This window comes from Aristolochia californica, unplaced genomic scaffold (genome assembly GCF_029961685.1).
Source record: "Aristolochia californica isolate CCGP_79_NKW_82.1479 unplaced genomic scaffold, dmAriCali1.0.hap1 SCAF_159, whole genome shotgun sequence".
Classification (NCBI taxonomy): Eukaryota; Viridiplantae; Streptophyta; class Magnoliopsida; order Piperales; family Aristolochiaceae; genus Aristolochia; species Aristolochia californica.
This window is the reverse complement of record NW_027181836.1, coordinates 6,460-25,000: the sequence shown is the minus strand read 5'-3', so window position 1 is coordinate 25,000 and position 18,541 is coordinate 6,460. Positions and strand designations below refer to the sequence as shown.

The 18,541-nt window shown below is 38.4% G+C and overlaps 1 protein-coding gene and 1 non-coding gene across 2 annotated transcripts; both read left to right on the top strand.

Annotated features, from left to right (window-relative positions):
- The first annotated feature begins 6,845 nt into the window (after positions 1-6,845).
- Positions 6,846-6,919, top strand: TRNAM-CAU (transfer RNA methionine (anticodon CAU)). Its single transcript has one exon. It is a non-coding gene; the product is annotated as a tRNA-Met (tRNA).
- Positions 6,920-12,314: 5,395 nt separating this feature from the next.
- LOC137952493 (large ribosomal subunit protein uL14c-like) lies at positions 12,315-14,289 on the top strand (the record flags this gene model as incomplete). The annotated part of the gene is made up of 2 exons (XM_068799565.1): positions 12,315-12,638; positions 14,085-14,289. Coding segments are annotated over exons 1-2 (529 nt in total), but the record flags the coding sequence as incomplete, so codon positions are not given.
- Positions 14,290-18,541: the final 4,252 nt, after the last annotated feature.

The window sequence follows — 18,541 nt, the reverse complement described above, 5'->3', positions numbered from 1 at the left end:
AGATTTGATAAATACTGATAACTCTCGGATAGAGTATTAGAACGGAAAGATCCATTAGATAATGAACTATTGGTTCTAAGCCATCTCTGGCGATGAATCAACAATTCGAAGTGCTTTTCTTGCGTATTCTTGATGAACCAGCCTTTATACATAGATGTAGGAGGATTTGTGTGGGAAGTAATAAGCCCCTTTGACATCTCTTCATCTGCAAAGAATTCTCGACGTGAAAACACAGAGACAAAGGGCTGATCTTTGAATAGGAAAAAGAATGGGTCTGCAGGGTCCCAAATGAATTGGCTTATTCGAAAAAAGCCTTGTTCTTTGGAAGATCTATCTCGTGTCTGGTACTGCATGGTTCCACTCTGCAAGAACTCCGAATCATCTCTTGAAGCGCATCCTCTTTATGATAAATGATCCGCTTGCCCCGAAATGACCTGGCCCACCAATAGGGAAATCCCAATTCATTGGGCCTTTCGATACAATCAAATATATTTCCACAAGGGCGCCATATTCTAGGAGCCCAAACTATGTGATTGAATAAATCCTCCTCTATCTGTTGTGGGTCGAGGGCTCCTTCTCCTTCCCCTTCTTCAAACTCCGATTCGTATTTTTCATATAGAAATCTCTGATCAACGATAGAACAAGATCCATTTTGCATCATATCTAACTGATTCCTCGGTTCGGACCGAAGAAGCAATGTCACTCGATCATTATCAAACTGACTGCAATCTTTTTCTGTCCGTGAGGATCCCACCAGAGCGCCTTCTACTTCTAATAGGCCATGAACTAGATCAGAATCATTCTCAACGAATCCATAAGAAGTGATCCAATTTTTTTCATCGGGTCCAGGTGCAGACCAAAGATCTTGAGCGACCGATCCGGCAGAACAACTCAAAAGATAAAGAAGTATCGTTAATTTCTTTATGCTCGTTCCAAGTTCGAAGTACCATTTGTACAAATAAGAACCCCCTTCCTTACATGATTTCTTCTTCATATAGATAGATATAGGATCTATGGGGCAATTACTTAGAAGTACATTTTGTGCAACAGCCCTTCCTATCTGATAGAAAAGGATCCCATGATCCTGAACCGATCTTACCTGGGATCGCAAATCCCAAGTTTGTCTATGAAGAGCTGATCTAATTGTATTAGTGTCTAGAATGGATTTCTTCTGTGTAATACTAATCGATAGGGCCTCATTGGTAAGTGCTACAAGATCTCGTGCATTGGAACCCATGGTTATGGACCCGAATCCGTTAGTATGGAACATTTTCTTTTCCAAGTGAAATCCCCTAGTATATGAAAGAATGAAAAAGTGTTTTCGTTGTTGTGGAATAAGAAGCCTTCGTATCTTAATGCATGTATTTAATTTATTCGGAGCTATTAAAGCGGGATCCACTTTTTGGGGAATATGAGTCGAAGCAAAAACAAGAATATTTCTAGTGGGACATCTTTCACAATCTCTGGAGAGATAGTTCACTAATAGACCGAGGGATAAGTAATTCGACTCATTCACATACAGATCATGAATGTTTGGAATCCACATTATGCAAGGGGACATTGCTTTTGCTAATTCTAATTGAAGGGTGATATCAAATCGGTCCATTTCCTTTTTCGGCGTCATATACATAGTTAGCGCATTCGTCATAGTTAGCAGCTCCGTATCAAGGTCATCATCAATATCGTCACTATCATCAATATCGATATCGTCACTATCATCAATATCGATATCATCAATAAGATAACCTTTAGGCTTGTCATCCAGGAACTTATTCGGAAATACCGTAATGAAAGGAACATAGGAGTTTGTCGCTAGGTATTTGACCAAATATGATCGTCCAGTTCCTATAGAACCTATCACTAAAATACCCCTAGAAGGGGATAGAGCTAAGCGGAGCGAAAAGGGTTTTCCATGAGATGGGAAATTAAAACTATTAGCCCCACACGAGGTTTGTGAATAAGTGATTGTCTGATAATGAGCAAGGAATATCCGTCTTTCTGCTAAACAGGATCTATTGAACTCATAATTCATTAGACACTTTTTATGAATGTCAACTAAGTATCGTAAGTAAATTGATCCCGGTTGTTCAATCATTTCATAACCAGAGTCATTCTTTGATAAATGATCACTATGAGTCAGACTCAATAGAATTTGATCAATCCTTTTTTCTGTCGTTAAGGTGGAGAACTGAACCAAGAATTCTCTTTCTTCATCATCAATCGAATCACTGTTCGCGACCCAGGATTCTATTTTATCATCAATCCAATCACCGTTCACGTTTTTTCTTTTTCTTATCAATGAATAGATCTCTTTACTTGTACGACTTAGATGTCTCGTATTTCTCGAAAAAGTGATTCGATTGATGGGATTTGGTATGATACTTATGAGATCGATGATATCAATGAGATTAATATTCAAATATTTCTTCTTAGAACGTATTGATTTGACCCCATAAGCGGGACCACCACCCAATAGCATGTTGCCGCCAGAAGCAGAACCCCGTATTTCTCCCAGAGAATCTCCTAATTGTTCCAGAGCAACTAGAAAGAGATTCTTTAACCAGAAAGAATTCTGTTCAGATGTAGGATACCTATCCAGAAGTTTTCGCAACTCAATCGTGTATGATGGAATCATCAAAGATTTGATCTTTTCTAACTCTGTCTGTAACTCACTAGAGGCTCGGGAAACAAAGAGAAGATGTGTACGAACGAGATATCCAGCAACAAGAAGAAGGAAAAGGATTGAGTAGAGGAACTCCCGAGCATTTGGTGATCTCAGATGTCTCCATATCAATAGAACGGGTGACTCATTATTTCGATGAATCATTTCTTCGGACAGAAGAAGATTCTGTAAACACTTACTCGGCATCTCACTTATCAGATTCCATTGTGGAAGAATCGCCAACCATTTTTTCTGAGGAATTGGCCATGATATATCTGATCCATGCATAATATCAGATACAAATTTTTGACTGCTACTTAGTATCGGCAATGGGTCTGAAAAAGTATCTAAAAGGGTGAAATTTAGATATTTGCACCCTGTCGAAGTAAGGAACCATGGCATATAGGTTTGGAACAGATTCCATTTTGAGAGATTTGAAAAAGCACTATCTCGTTGAAAGGTTCTATACATCTGCCGTTTCTCAACGCATTTCTTTAGACAAAGACTCCGTTTTTTCCTCTTTCCGGGTGGTAAATATTTCTCAGAACATGGAGTGTGAATCAAACCCATGTTTGAATTGAAACTGAGATACTGATGCAAGTTCTTCCCTTCTGAATCAGATAGATTCATATCTGAAAGAGGCTGACAATAAGTTCTTTCAAAATTGACTATTTGTTCCTCTGTTAGAGGTGTTCCAGAAATGTCTGCGATCGAGTAAATAGCTCTACGAACGAATGGATCGGATCGAATTGGAAAATGGAAAGATTTGTACAAGTTATACGTTTCGTCACCACTTTGTGGAAAATCGTTAGGTATGAATATGTCAGATACCTGTGACTCGATTGGTGAAATAGTATCTCTCTCCAAAAAAAACATGTTTTTTTTACTGACGCACGAAGAAAATATTTTGTTGCGAATGAACAAGATATTGAGGAATTGTCCATATGTAAGATCATAATTATTGGTACGGGTCTTTTCCACATCAAAAGGGAATCTTTTGTTACAATAGAACCAGAGGTGATGTGGATTATTCAAGAATCGAAGTCGATTTGCTTTATAAAAAGAAGATATCAATGAACTTCTATGAAATGGTTTCACGGGATTCAGCCAATTGTCTCGATCGTGGGATATCATTGAGAAATAGGAATCCGTGTTATCAAAGGATTTCCTGCGATTCTTTCTAGTATGGAATGAGTCAATCATCCACTTTGGTATCTTATTGAACAAAAAGGGTGATATTGTTCCTCCATTGATCAATAATTTCGATCTTTGGGAAGTATCATGATCATCCAATAAGAAGGGTTTCAATTTATTCAAATGAACGATTTGAACACCTATTGATTCTAACAACTGATTGCAGAGTTGATCATTCGGACCTTTCAATTCATAGATGTGGATCTCGGACCTATGAATGGGGGTATTCCCGATACTCCAAAGAAAAAAGGAAGTGACTTAGACAAAAAGAGAAGTGACTTGGACAAAAGGAGAAGTGACTTGGACAAAAAGAAACGAAGTGACTTAGACAAATCTTGTTTGTCGATAACCTCGGACCAATCAATCGAATATTGATTAATACGTAATCGATCGAACACTACTTGAAAACGGTGTTTCTGTTCAGAAAAGAAATGTTCCAAATGTTCCTGGAAATTCTTGCTCCCATTGGACCATTTGTATCTATATGCATCAGGATCCCGATTCATGGATCTCTCGGTTCGAGAAATAAGAGGATCGAACCATTTCTTCTGACTCTTTTTCAAATTCGATAAATGTTGGTTGATCGTATATTTTATTATAGTTAGATGATTCAGAGGATCATTTCCTATTTGATCCCTTTGAATTCCATATTCGAAGTTGCGATCGGATCGATTCATTAAAAAGAATCGATTCGATACATTTCTTATGTACCCATAGGTGCTATATTGGATTTGAATCAGATTTCGGATCAATCTATATTGATTGACCGCCTCCATTATGTTGTTGCTAGCAAATACCACTATTTTTGGTTTTGGATCATCTTCCAAATCATTCCCGCAGGAGATCCGGACCGATTTTTTTCTGATCCTTCGATAAAAAGATTCATTCTCTTCATAAAAAATAGGAGGTAGAACCACTAAAGATTTCCTTTTCGACTCATCCCTGGAGTTGAATACCTCATTCAAGAATTTTTTTTGATCCAATCCGTAGGAATCAATAGAAAAGGAAAATCCCTTATGATACACCAGATCCGGCTCGGTTATTGATAGAGTGAATAGATCTGCCATTTCTTGAAATCTCTCTTCTGATTCAAAATCGTGGTGTAACGTGTATCCCCCTTTGTTCCGGTCATGGAATAGATGAAATAAATCAAAAAATGGATTTTTGTTCAAGAATGAAATCTTATTGGAACTGTCCATATCCGGTTCATCCCTCGGAACCATATCACATCCCGGATCTGATGAAATAGGATGAATTGAGACGGTATTTTGTAAATACGTAATTATCTTGAATATATCAACCATTTCTTTATTTTCCGATCGCCTGGAAGGGACAAAAGAAACATCTTGTTGTTTCTTCAACAATTTCTGATCTCTAGTGGACCTCTCCGTAGGATTCGAACCCAGATGAAGTTCTGACCATCTGTCAGAGAAAAAAGAACGAATTGATCTTGTAGGATTCCCAAGAAATTCTTCGATTTCTTCCGGAAGCAGATGATTATTCATCTGCTTCTCACGTTCCGTGAATAGCCGGGACATTGAGGAATATTCAGAAAGGCATTTCGGGAATCGATCTGATTCTATCTCTGTTCGTTCCGTTTGAAGAAAGGAAGGATCCCAAAGAATCGATCTTTCTTTTAGTTGCGGAATCTCTGTTTGATTGATCAATGTGTGATATTCCGAATCCTCATTCCTAATGGAATCGAAATGATCTCTGGATTGATCAGAAGATCCTTTCCATTGGCTAGAATCCGTTACTTGAACGAAAATAGATCTTGTGGAATCATATTGAATATTTGACGATACATTCCGTACCTTGCTAAAAAACCGATCCTTGTTTACCAACCACGCATTGTCTAACCAAATCCAATTTTCTCTCGATACGTTCCTCAAAAAATCCGATTCGTGCTGATTCTTCCCCCAACTAACGAAGAGATCTTGGCGGAATTGCCACATATGATATTGAGCACAATTTTGCAAAGAAATACCCCCCTTGTTTCTCGAGAAGAGATGGGAAAGATGCTCAATATCATTTGATTGAATAGTTGCCTCAGCTCCTTGTTGTTTGAAGAAACCCTCCACTTCAATTGGTCTTTTTTCACGAAAAGCAGACATGAGATAACAAATCAAGTGTTTCACTAAGATTTCGAAGAGCTGTCCCGAATTCAAGTTGATTATGTTTCGCTTCTTCCTCGGAGAAAGACGATCAAAGAATTCCCAATCATGGTCCTTGCGGATCGGATCATCCGTATAGGATACAAAAAGAAACTCCAGATATTTGATATCTTTCTCTTTGAATGAGATCTCAATTCCAGCTATGGTTTCATTAGCTATCTTACAACTAGAATCCCTCTTTTTTCCGATCCGGTTCCTCCACCACCGCGAACCCCAGTCAGGCATGATACACTTTTTAGTTATTGGGAGAACCCAAGTACTCTCTTTCGAATCCATGAAACAACTCTCAGGGATCTTTTTCCCTTTTGGAAGATACAGGAGCGAAACAATCAACCTATTGATATTGGAAGACCAAAAAGATTCTTCCAACGTATCATTTCTGGGTCCAATGGAATTCATAGGTATAGGAAGAAGCCCCATCAAATAGAGATTTTTTCTTTCGACCATATTTCGATTGTTAATACAATATATAAGGACCGCTACTACAAGCAGTACTACACCTTTGATCGTGAAATATCGATTGCTTGTTGAACCCTGTGAATCACGCGAAAGTGAAAGTAGGATACTCCAAATTCGGGGGTCAAAGAGTTTCATAAAACGTTCTTGGTGGAAAAAAATGTGAGTGAAAGATCCCGCTGAATCGAATTGGGTCCATGAATCTAAGAAATAGTGGGAATTCTTGATCTCTCTCAATATCTCTCTCAATTCGAAGATCCAGGATTTGAATTGATGTCCTTTCATTGATTCCTCCTAAAGATTTCATTTCAATTGGAATTTGGTTATTCACGATGTACGATGACGATGATCTCTGTTAAGCATCCATGGCTGAATGGTTAAAGCGCCCAACTCATAATTGGCAAATTCGTAGGTTCAATTCCTGCTGGATGCACGCCAATGGGAACGTCCAATAAGTCTATTGGAATTGGCTCTGTATCAATGGAATTTCATCATCCATACATAACGAATTGGTATGGTATATTCATACCATAACATATGAAGAGTAAGAACTCGAATTCTTATCGATACTGGAACTCATAGGGAAGAAAATGGATTTATGGATGGAATCAAATATGCAGTCTTTACAGAAAAAAGTATTCGGTTATTGGGGAACAATCAATATACTTCTAATGTCGAATCAGGATCAACTAGGACCGAAATAAAGCATTGGGTCGAACTCTTCTTTGGTGTCAAGGTAATAGCTATGAATAGTCATCGACTCCCGGGAAAGGGTAGAAGAATGGGACTGGGACCTATTATGGGACATACAATGCATTACAGACGTATGATCATTACGCTTCAACCGGGTTATTCTATTCCACCTCTTATAGCGAAAAGAACTTAAATCAAAATACTTAATAACACGGCGATACATTTATACAAAACTTCTACCCCGAGCACACGCAATGGAGCCGTAGACAGTCAAGTGAAATCCAATCCACGAAATAATTTGATCTATGGACAGCATCGTTGTGGTAAAGGTCGTAATGCCAGAGGAATCATTACCGCAGGGCATAGAGGGGGGGGTCATAAGCGTCTATACCGTAAAATTGATTTTCGACGGAATGAAAAAGACATATCTGGTAGAATCGTAACCATAGAATACGACCCTAATCGAAATGCATACATTTGTCTCATACACTATGGGGATGGTGAGAAGAGATATATTTTACATCCCAGAGGGGCTATAATTGGAGATACCATTGTTTCTGGTACAGAGGTTCCTATATCGATGGGAAATGCCCTACCTTTGAGTGCGGTTTGAACTATTGATTTACGTAATTGGAAGTAACCAATTAGGTTTACGACGAAACCTAGAAATCGATCACTTTTGAGTACCTCTACGGGATAGACCTCAACAGAAAACTGAAGAGTAACGGCAGCAAGTGATTGAGTTCAGTAGTTCCTCATATCAAATTATTGACTCTCGAGATATGGTAATATGGAGAAGACAAAATTGTTTGAAGCACGGACAGAACCGGAAGCGCCCCTTGTTTCAAAGAGAGGGGGACGGGTTATTCACATTTCATTTGATGGTCAGAGGCGAATTGAAAGCTAAGCAGTGGTAATTCTAAAGATCCCCCGGGGGAAAAATAGAGATGTCTCCTACGTTACCCGTAATATGTGGAAGTATCGACGTAATTTCATAGAGTCATTCGGTCTGAATGCTACATGAAGAACATAAGCCAGATGACGGAACGGGGAGACCTAGGATGTATAAGATCCTAACATGAGTGATTAAGATCCTAACATGAGTGATTAAGATCCTAACATGAGCGATTCGGCAGATTTGAATTCCTATATATCCACTCATGTGGTACTTCATCATACGATTCATATAAGATCCATCTGTCTAGATATCATCATATACATCCAGAAAGCCGTATGCTTTGGAAGAAGCTTGTACGGTTTGGGAAGGGGTTTTTTTTGATCAAAAAGAAGAATCTACTTCAACCGATATGCCCTTAGGCACGGCCATACATAACATAGAAATAACACTTGGAAAGGGTGGACAATTAGCTAGAGCAGCAGGTGCTGTAGCGAAACTGATTGCAAAAGAAGGTAAATCGGCCACATTAAGATTACCATCTGGGGAGGTCCGTTTGATATCCAAAAACTGCTCAGCAACAGTCGGACAAGTGGGTAATGTTGGTGTGAACCAGAAAAGTTTGGGTAGAGCCGGATCTAAGTGTTGGCTAGGTAAGCGTCCTGTAGTAAGAGGAGTAGTTATGAACCCTGTGGACCATCCCCACGGGGGCGGGGAAGGGAGGGCCCCAATTGGTAGAAAAAAACCCACAACCCCTTGGGGTTATCCTGCGCTTGGAAGAAGAACTAGGAAAAAGAAAAAATATAGTGATATTTTTTTTCTTCGCCGCCGTAAATAAGAAGATAGGAGGGCGAACGACGGGAATTGAACCCGCGCATGGTGGATTCACAATCCACTGCCTTGATCCACTTGGCTACATCCGCCCCTGCCCTTTCTTTAACTAAAAAAAAAAAAGGAGTAATCCGCTGTGGCGCGTTCACTAACACTAAAAAAAAATCCTTTTGTAGCTAATCATTTATTAAGAAAAATTGAGAAGCTGAACACGAAGGAGAAAAAAGAAATAATAGTAACTTGGTCCCGGTCGTCTACCATTATACCCACAATGATCGGCCATACAATCGCTATTCATAATGGAAAGGAACATTTACCTATTTATATAACAGATCGTATGGTGGGTCACAAATTGGGAGAATTCGCACCTACTCTTACTTTCCGGGGACACGCGAGAAACGATAATAAATCTCGTCGTTAATGAAGTAAAAAGGGTGCTCATCATTCAGTGTTGGGAGGTAAACCTTATGGCAGGTGTGCGGAGGACTAGCAACCAAACGTATAAGAAAAAGAGTAATAAGATCAAGAGTAGACAAGTGCAAGCTTTAGCTAAACATAGATATATATGTATGTCTGCTCACAAAACACGAAGAGTCATTGATCAAATTCGCGGACGTTCTTATGAAGAAACACTTATGCTACTGGAACTCATGCCTTATCGAGCATCCTATCCTATTTTAAAATTGCTTTATTCTGCAGCAGCAAATGCTAGTCATAATATGGGTTTCAACGAAGCAGATTTATAACATTAGTAAAGCGGAAGTCAATGAGGGTGCTATCATGAAAAGGTTAAAACCCCGAGCTCGAGGACGTAGTTATCCAATAAAAAAACCCACCTGTCATATAACAATTGTATTGAAAAATACTACTGAGAACTTTACTAATGAAGCCTAAGGGTTGAAGGGTTTAAGGGTGGTATAATAGAAAGATATTAAAAGGAGAAAGAGAGAGAAAAAGAGAGATGGGAAAAAAAATAAATCCACTTGGTTTCCGACTTGGTACAAATCAGAATCATCGTTCCCTTTGGTTCGCACGACCAAAAAGTTATTCGAGGGATCTCCAGGAAGATGAAAAAATAAGGGATTGTATCAAGAATTATGTACAAAAAAATAGGAGAATATCCTCAGGTTTCGAAGGAATTGCACACATAGAGATTCAAAAAAAAATCGATCTGATCCAGGTCATAATCCATATTGGATTCCCAAATTTGTTAATCGAGGGTCGAACACGAGGAATCCATGAATTACAGACCGATGTAAAGAAAGGATTTCATTCTGTAAACCGGAGACTTAACATTGCTATCACAAGAGTTACAAAACCTTATGGGAAGCCTAATATTCTTGCGGAATACATAGCTCTACAATTAAAGAATAGAGTTTCATTTCGAAAGGCAATGAAAAGGGCTATTGAATTAACTGAGCAAGCAGATACAAAAGGAATTCACGTGCAAATTGGAGGGCGTATTGATGGAAAAGAAATTGCGCGTGTCGAATGGGTCAGAGAGGGTAGGGTTCCCCTACAAACCATTCGAGCTAAAATTGATCATTGTTCCTACCCAGTTCGAACTATCTATGGGGTATTAGGCATTAAAATTTGGATATTTGTGGATGAGCAATAATGGACCTTTCATTTCTTTGCCATTCTATCCGACAATATAAATGAAAAAGAGTTTCATCAGTCTTTTTACCTTGAATCAAAATGAGCAATTCTGATTCTTTCTAATTCTTAATTCTATAGGGTTGAATAAAAATTCAATTGACCATTTGGTAGAATTGCTATGCTTAGTGTGTGACTCGTTGGTTTTTTCTTTAGAGTTGGGATTAAAAAAAAAAAAAAACAATACAATAATACGCAGACTGATCCCCAACTAATAACTATAGAACTAATAACCTACTCATTGCTTCGTATTATCGGGATCCAAGAAATCAGTCACTATATGATGTGACGATCGTATAGTTGTAGCAACTGAAATATTTTTCTTTTCCACATAATGGAAAAATCAAGCTGATTATGGGTTGAAAATAAAAAAAAAAGAGAGATGTGGGTAAATGGAAAGATGAGAGAAAGAGAGCAGGAGAATCTCAATGATATAGAATTCCAATATGTATGGCCTATGAATCATCTTATAAAAAGCAGTGTAATAAAGCATTAATGTGGATTCGCCCATAATTCGATGAATCCGATTCGGTTCATATTTAAAATGATAATAAATAATAAAATAATAAGGAGCCTTAAGTCAATAGAGACTGAGAAGATTGACTCTGGAACGGATTTAATTGGAAGCTCCATTGCATATAGTTCAGGCCTAGCCATTAACGAAGAAGCTATGGGAACGACGGAACCTGTGACTGCAGAAGATTCTATTGCAAATGAATCCTAATTATTCATTGGGTGGGATGGCGAAATTGACCAGTAACCAATTGATTTATTCCGGGAAGTCGTGGGTTAACCCTGCCCTAGGAATGGGGCCCCGGATGACAGAGTAAATATTCGCCCGCGAAAGAAACACTTATTGGATTGCAAAATTTTTTGCTATTCAGTAAAGGTCAAAACAAGGATTCGGTATAAAAATGAAAGGCATTTTCCACGAAATAAACGTCCTATATCCTATAAAAAAATCGATATCGATAGATATATATCTAGCTATATATACAATACAAGATATACGGATTCCCGCGTATAACAAACAGATTAAATTAAATATCAAAAAATCCCACGATTTTTTGTAATATTCATGCAATATTCATTATTCATTAAATAATGTGCATCGAATATATTGAATCGTTTCATTCGCGAGGAGCTGGATGAGAAGAAACTCTCATGTCCGGTTCTGTAGTAGAGATGGAACTGAGAAACAACCAACAACTATAACCCCAAAAGAACCAGATTTCCGTAAACAACATAGAGGAAGAATGAAGGGAATCTCTTATCGAGGCAATCATATTTTTTTGGTAGATATGCTCTTCAGGCACTTGAACCCTCTTGGATTACATCTAGACAAATAGAAGCAGGGCGGCGAGCAATGACACGATATGCGCGCCGCGGTGGAAAAATATGGGTACGTATATTTCCGACAAGCCTGTTACCCTAAGGACCCACAGAAAACACGTATGGGTTCCGGGAAGGGAATCTCCCGAATATTGGGTATCCGTCGTTAAACCGGGTAGAATACTTTATGAAATGGGCGGAGTATCAGAAACTGTAGCTAGAGCAGCTATGTCAATAGCTGCATCCAAAATGCCTATACGAGCTCAATTCATTATTGCGGGATAGGGGTGTGGAAACAAAGGGCTATTTGTGAGGAGAAATACAATCGCAGATTTTTTTATTTCTGGACAAACAATATTTCTTTCTTTTTTCCTTCGCCCTTTGCATTGAAAGAGCTGATAAAAAAAAAAATGATAATGATATGATTCAAACTCAGACCCATTTGAATGTGGCAGACAACAGCGGAGCTCGGGAATTGATGTGTATTCGAATCTTAGGAGCTAGTAATCGCCGATATGCTCATATTGGTGACGTTATTGTTGCTGTAATCAAAGAAGCAGTGCCAAATATGCCTCTCCAAAGATCCGAAGTAATTAGAGCTGTAATTGTACGTACATGTAAAGAACTCAAACGCGACAACGGCATGATAATACGATATGATGACAATGCAGCAGTTGTCATTGATCAGGAAGGAAATCCAAAAGGAACTCGAGTTTTTGGAGCGATCGCTCGGGAACTGAGGACAGTTGAATTTCACTAAAATAGTATCATTAGCTCCTGAGGTATTATAAAAAAATACCAGTAGATGAGAGCGGGATCGGAATATCCATGATTATAGGGTACCCGAAATAGATTAATTAGTATAGATTATGTCTTATGCATATACCTTTAATATAATATTTCATAAAAAAAGTAGAACATGTTGATTATATCAAAACAAAGAGGCACCAATAATTATAGTTCATCATGGGTAGGGACACTATTGCCGATATAATAACTTCGATAAGGAATGCTGATATGAATAAAAAGGGAACGGTTTCGAATAGCATCTACTAATATCACCGAAAACATTGTTAGAATACTTCTACGAGAAGGTTTTATTGAAAACGTTAGGAAACATCGAGAAGACAATAAACATTTCTTGGTTTCAACCCTGCGACATAGAAGGAATAGGAAAGGAGCATATAGAAATATTTTTAAGCGTATCAGCCGCCCTGGTTTACGAATATATTCCAACTATCAACGAATTCCTAGGGTTTTGGGCGGAATGGGGATTGTCATTCTTTCGACTTCACGAGGGATAATGACGGATCGAGAGGCTCGACTAAAAAGGATTGGAGGAGAAATTTTGTGTTATATATGGTAATCCCGCTGATATCCCGTAACTTACTATTTGTGAAAAAGAAAGGAAAGGCAGGTTGTTTAATATCACTTCTCCTCCATTAGTTGCTACTTCAAGGGGGTTACCGGGAATGAAAGAACAAAAATTGATTCATGAGGGTTTAATTACTGAATCACTTCCCAATGGTATGTTCCGGGTTCGTTTAGATAATGAGGATCTGATTCTAGGTTATGTTTCGGGGAGGATCCGACGTAGTTTTATACGGATATTACCCGGAGATAGAGTCAAAATCGAAGTAAGTCGTTATGATTCAACCAGGGGACGTATAATTTATAGACTTCGCAACAAAGATTCGGAACAATTAGGCGCCTCTTGAAACATTCCTTTCATGGGGTGCGGATACAATTAGAGGTTCAAAATTCTCAAGAGACTTATTTTCTTCCAAGGAGTGGATTCGGTTTTAAGTTAAGGAATGACAAATATGAAAATAAGGGCTTCTGTTCGGAAAATTGTGAAAAATGTCGATTGATCCGTAGGCGGGGACGAATTATAGTAATTGTTCCAACCCGAGACATAAACAGAGACAGGGGTAAAGGGGTAATCCTTTTAAAAGGGGATTCTCTAAAGGACCTGATGTACAAAAAAAGGATCTGTTTTTGACATGAAATGGATATATCCGTATATCTCTGACTCATATTTATGAGAATGATAAAATATGACAAAACCTATACCAAGAATTGGTTCACGTAGGAGTGGACGTATTGGTTCACGTAAGACTGGACGTAGAATACCATAAAGGAGTTATTCATGTTCAAGCGAGTTTCAACAATACCATTGTAACTGTTACAGATGTACGAGGTCGGGTGGTTTCTTGGTCCCTCCGCGGGCACTTGTGGATTCAAGGGCACAAGAAGAGGGACACCATTTGCTGCTCAAACCGCAGCAGGAAATGCTATTCGTACAGTGGTGGATCAGGGTATGCAACGAGCAGAAGTCATGATAAAGGGTCCTGGTCTCGGAAGAGATGCAGCATTACGAGCTATTCGTAGAAGCGGTATACTATTAAGTTTCGTACGTGACGTAACCCCTATGCCACATAATGGATGTAGACCCCCTAAAAAAAGACGTGTGTAAAAATAAAAAAAAGAATTGAACCCCTTTTTTTTAATTTCAAGAGAAATAAATGATTCAGAAATCTGATCAAATAATATTAGTATGGTTCGAGAAGAAGTAGCAGTATCACTCGAACATTACGGTGGAAGTGTGTTGAATCAAGAGTAGACAGTAAGCGCCTTCATTATGCGCGTTTCATGCTGTTCCCGCTTATGAAGGGTCAAGCAGATATGATAGGTATCGCGATGCGAAGGGCTCTACTTGGGGAAATAGAAGGAGCATGTATCACACGTGCAAAATCCGATAAGGTACCGCATGAATATTCTATGATAGCCGGTATTGAAGAATCTGTACATGAAATTTTCATGAATTTAAAAGAAATTGTATTGAGAAGTAATCTGTATGGAACTCTCGACGCATCTATTTGCGTCAGGGGTCCTAGATATGTAACTGCTCAAGATATCATCTCACCACCCTCCGTGGAAATAGTTGATACTACACAACATATAGCTAGCCTGACAGAGCCAATTGATTTGTGTATTGAATTAAAAATCGAGAGGAATCGCGGATATCGTATGAAAACCCCCATCTAACTATCAAGATGGAAGTTACCCTATGGATGCTGTATTCATGCCTGTTCGAAATGTGAATCATAGTATTCATTCTTATGGGAATGGGAACGAGAAACAAGAGATACTTTTCCTCGAAATATGGACAAATGGGAGTTTAACCCCTAAAGAAGCACTTCACGAAGCTTCCCGTAATTTGATTGATTTATTTATTCCTTTTTTACACGCGGAGGAACGGGACACTCATTTAGAGGACAATCAAAACAGGGTGACTTTACCCCTTTTTCCCTTTGATGATGGGTTGGCTAATATAAGGAAAAACAAAAAGGGAAATGCATTGAAATGTATTTTTATTGACCAATTAGAATTGCCTCCCAGGACTTATAATTGTCTTAAAAGGTCCAATATACATACATTATTGGACCTTTTGAGTAATAGTCAAGAAGATCTTATGAGAATTGAGCATTTTCGCATAGAAGATGTAAAAAAAATATGGGACATTTTACAGAAACATTTCGAAATTTATTTACCTAAGAAAAAGTTTTAAATCCATTGGAATTAGTTCATTTTTACTAAAAAAAAATGGTTTTGAATCTTTAGCACGATCCGTATATTTGGAATGTATCCATAATGAAATTTAAGAGATGTATCTAGGGGAGATTCGCTCTGAAACGACTATTCCCTAGATACATACGTTATGGTATTTTTTTTTATTTTATTTCACGGTTAAATCCATTTATTTAAAAAAGACCTAAAGTTAGAGATTTATCAATAGGTAATGTTGCTCCAATACCTAACCAAAGAGCTACTGCGGTGCCGATCAAAAAAACGGTTGTAGCTACTGGACGACGAAATGGGTTTTGGAATTTATTAACATTCTCCAAAAAAGGTACTGTCAATAATCCCACCGGTACTGAAACCATTAAAAGAACACCCAACAGCTTATTGGGTACTGTACGGAGTATTTGAAATACGGGAAAGAAATACCATTCGGGTAATATTTCCAAGGGAGTTGCAAATGGATCCGCGGGTTCACCAATCATTGACGGTTCTAGAACCGCTAGACCTACGGTACATGCAATAGTACCTAGAATAACTACTGGAAAAATATATAAAAGATCGTTAGGCCATGCGGGTTCGCCATAATAATTATGGCCCATCCCTTTAGCCAATTTAGCTCTTAATACAGGATCATTTAAATCAGGTTTCTTTGTTATTGGGATAGGTGAATTTTTATGGATCCATCCCCCGAGGGAACCGGACATGATAATTTTTCATCATCCGGCTCGAGCAAGAGTCAAAGGAAAAACTGGATCCATAAAAAATCGATATGTGATCCACACATATATGACTCTACATAAAAAAAGATTTATCGGATTCCATTTTTCCGAGTTGCAACTAGCCATTGCAAGGAATTCAGTTCTTACAGGTAAATGCTCAATACCCAAGTGGGCTTGCAAATTTGATCATGATCAAGTGCTTTTTGGATGGTCTCATGCCTTGTGATTTGTGTTTATCCCCACGATATATAGAGCCTTCTTAACGTTACATACAAAGGATTTACTTGTTACTAATAAAGTCTAGCCTTGCTCTTCCTTAGATCCCTTGTTTCACTCCGATAGTATCATAGATCGGGATCGATGCACAGGAAATGAATGCGTTTCCATACTATAAGTAAATAGATAGAACGTAATCTGGTTTATTTCACATTACTTATTCTACCGGATCTTACGGAGCCTGTTCATGCGCAACATGATTAGGGTCTGATCATAGAAAAGATTCTCCTCAAACGAACCAGCCTATCCTGTGTAAGGGGCTTACACGTTGGTTGGAATAGAGACACATTTGGTTGTGAATTCCAATGTGGCAGATAAAATCATATATCCGCACGGCCAATCGATAGTTCAAGTCACACACTCCCATAATCCATCTCTCTTCGGGGAATCCACTTCAACTACTCGTATCAAATTAAAGAATACTTTTGGGTTAGTTGAGGGAAAATTTCCCAACTAAAATGTCTTATTTTTTTTTTCAATAATCCATATTTTGTAGCAATGAAATACTATAGTTCCTCGCCGAAACGAAATGATATATGATCAATTACAAATATCTATAGTATGTCTTCTCTATAAAGGACCTGAAATACCTTGCTTACGTATCATTGGAAGTGCATTAACATAAATACGGTAGTAAGAAGAGGTAATACAAAAGTGTGTAAACTATAAAAACGGGTCAAAGTGGATTGACCCCACACTAGCACTTCCACGTAATAGCTCTACCAAAGGCGAACCTATTACAGGAATCGCTTCAGGTACGCCTGTCACGATTTTGACTGCCCAATAACCAATTGGTCCCAAGGTAAGGAATAACCAGTTACACCAAAAGATGCAGTCAATACAGCCAAAACCACACCCGTAACCCAAGTTAATTCGCGAGGTTTTTTAAATCCACCTGTGAGATAGACACGAAATACGTGGCAGGATCATCATTAGAACCATCATACTTGCTGACCATCGATGCACTGATCGGATTAACCAAACCAAGTTGGCTTCAGTCATTATGTATTGAACAGAGGCAAAAGCCTCCGTAACGGTCGGACGATAGTAAAAAGTCATAGCAAAACCCGTAGCACCTTGTACTAAAAAACAAGTAAGTGTGATCCCCCCTAGACAATAAAATATGTTGACATGAGAGGAACATATTTACTAGTTATATCATCGGCAATCGCCTGAATCTCGAGACGTTCCTCGAACCAATCATATACTTTATTGAGATAGGTAAACCGACGGACCCCCTAAGAACCGTATATGAAAATTTCATCTCGTACGGCTCAAGCGGAAACACCAAAAATACTGGTTAAAACAGATATGTAATAGAAAGTTTGAAACTTATTAATAACTTGGTTCAAACATCTCTGAGGGTATGAAGGAACCAAAATCCGAAATCCCCCCTTTTTGATGATAATGCTAAAATCTCAAGTGGGCTCATCCGTCTTTATATTGATCGTTACAGGCCTCCTTGAATTTTCTCTTCCCCCTTTTTTTTTATTTGATTTGTTGTTTGTGCGTCATTTTTTTTACTATTGATAGGAATTCTCTTGTTGAGACCCTATGATTTGATTGAAACCTCAGATTCATACTAGAACCACGATGATTCGCCCTAAAGCTAAGCCCAAAGGTTCTCTGAGTAAGAACCATTTGATCATCACTTACTTAATGAATGAATGTTATGACTAAAAATCCAGAGAAAGATTTGTCCCTCGGTCAAAGTCAAAATAAACACGATTCGGAAAGAGAAAAAATCGTTCGATTTCTGAAATACCTCTTTGAAAATTTTTGGAGTAGGAGTCCGGGTCGCGAGGTCTGAATAGTAGGTATGAATCATAGTTCAAATATTTCTCTTGAGCTATTCCATGTATTCCGTGCTCCAGATACTCGAATAAATATCCGACGGGGCAGAACCATCTCCATTGAGATGAGATGACAGACCCATTTCTGCACTATCAATAGGATCAATTATAACAAGTCACACACTCATATTCCGGAACTACCGAAACAACGAAATTCCGCGGTCGAACTACCAGAATGGTCCAGAAATCCGAGTCCTAAGTGATTCATTTTTGAT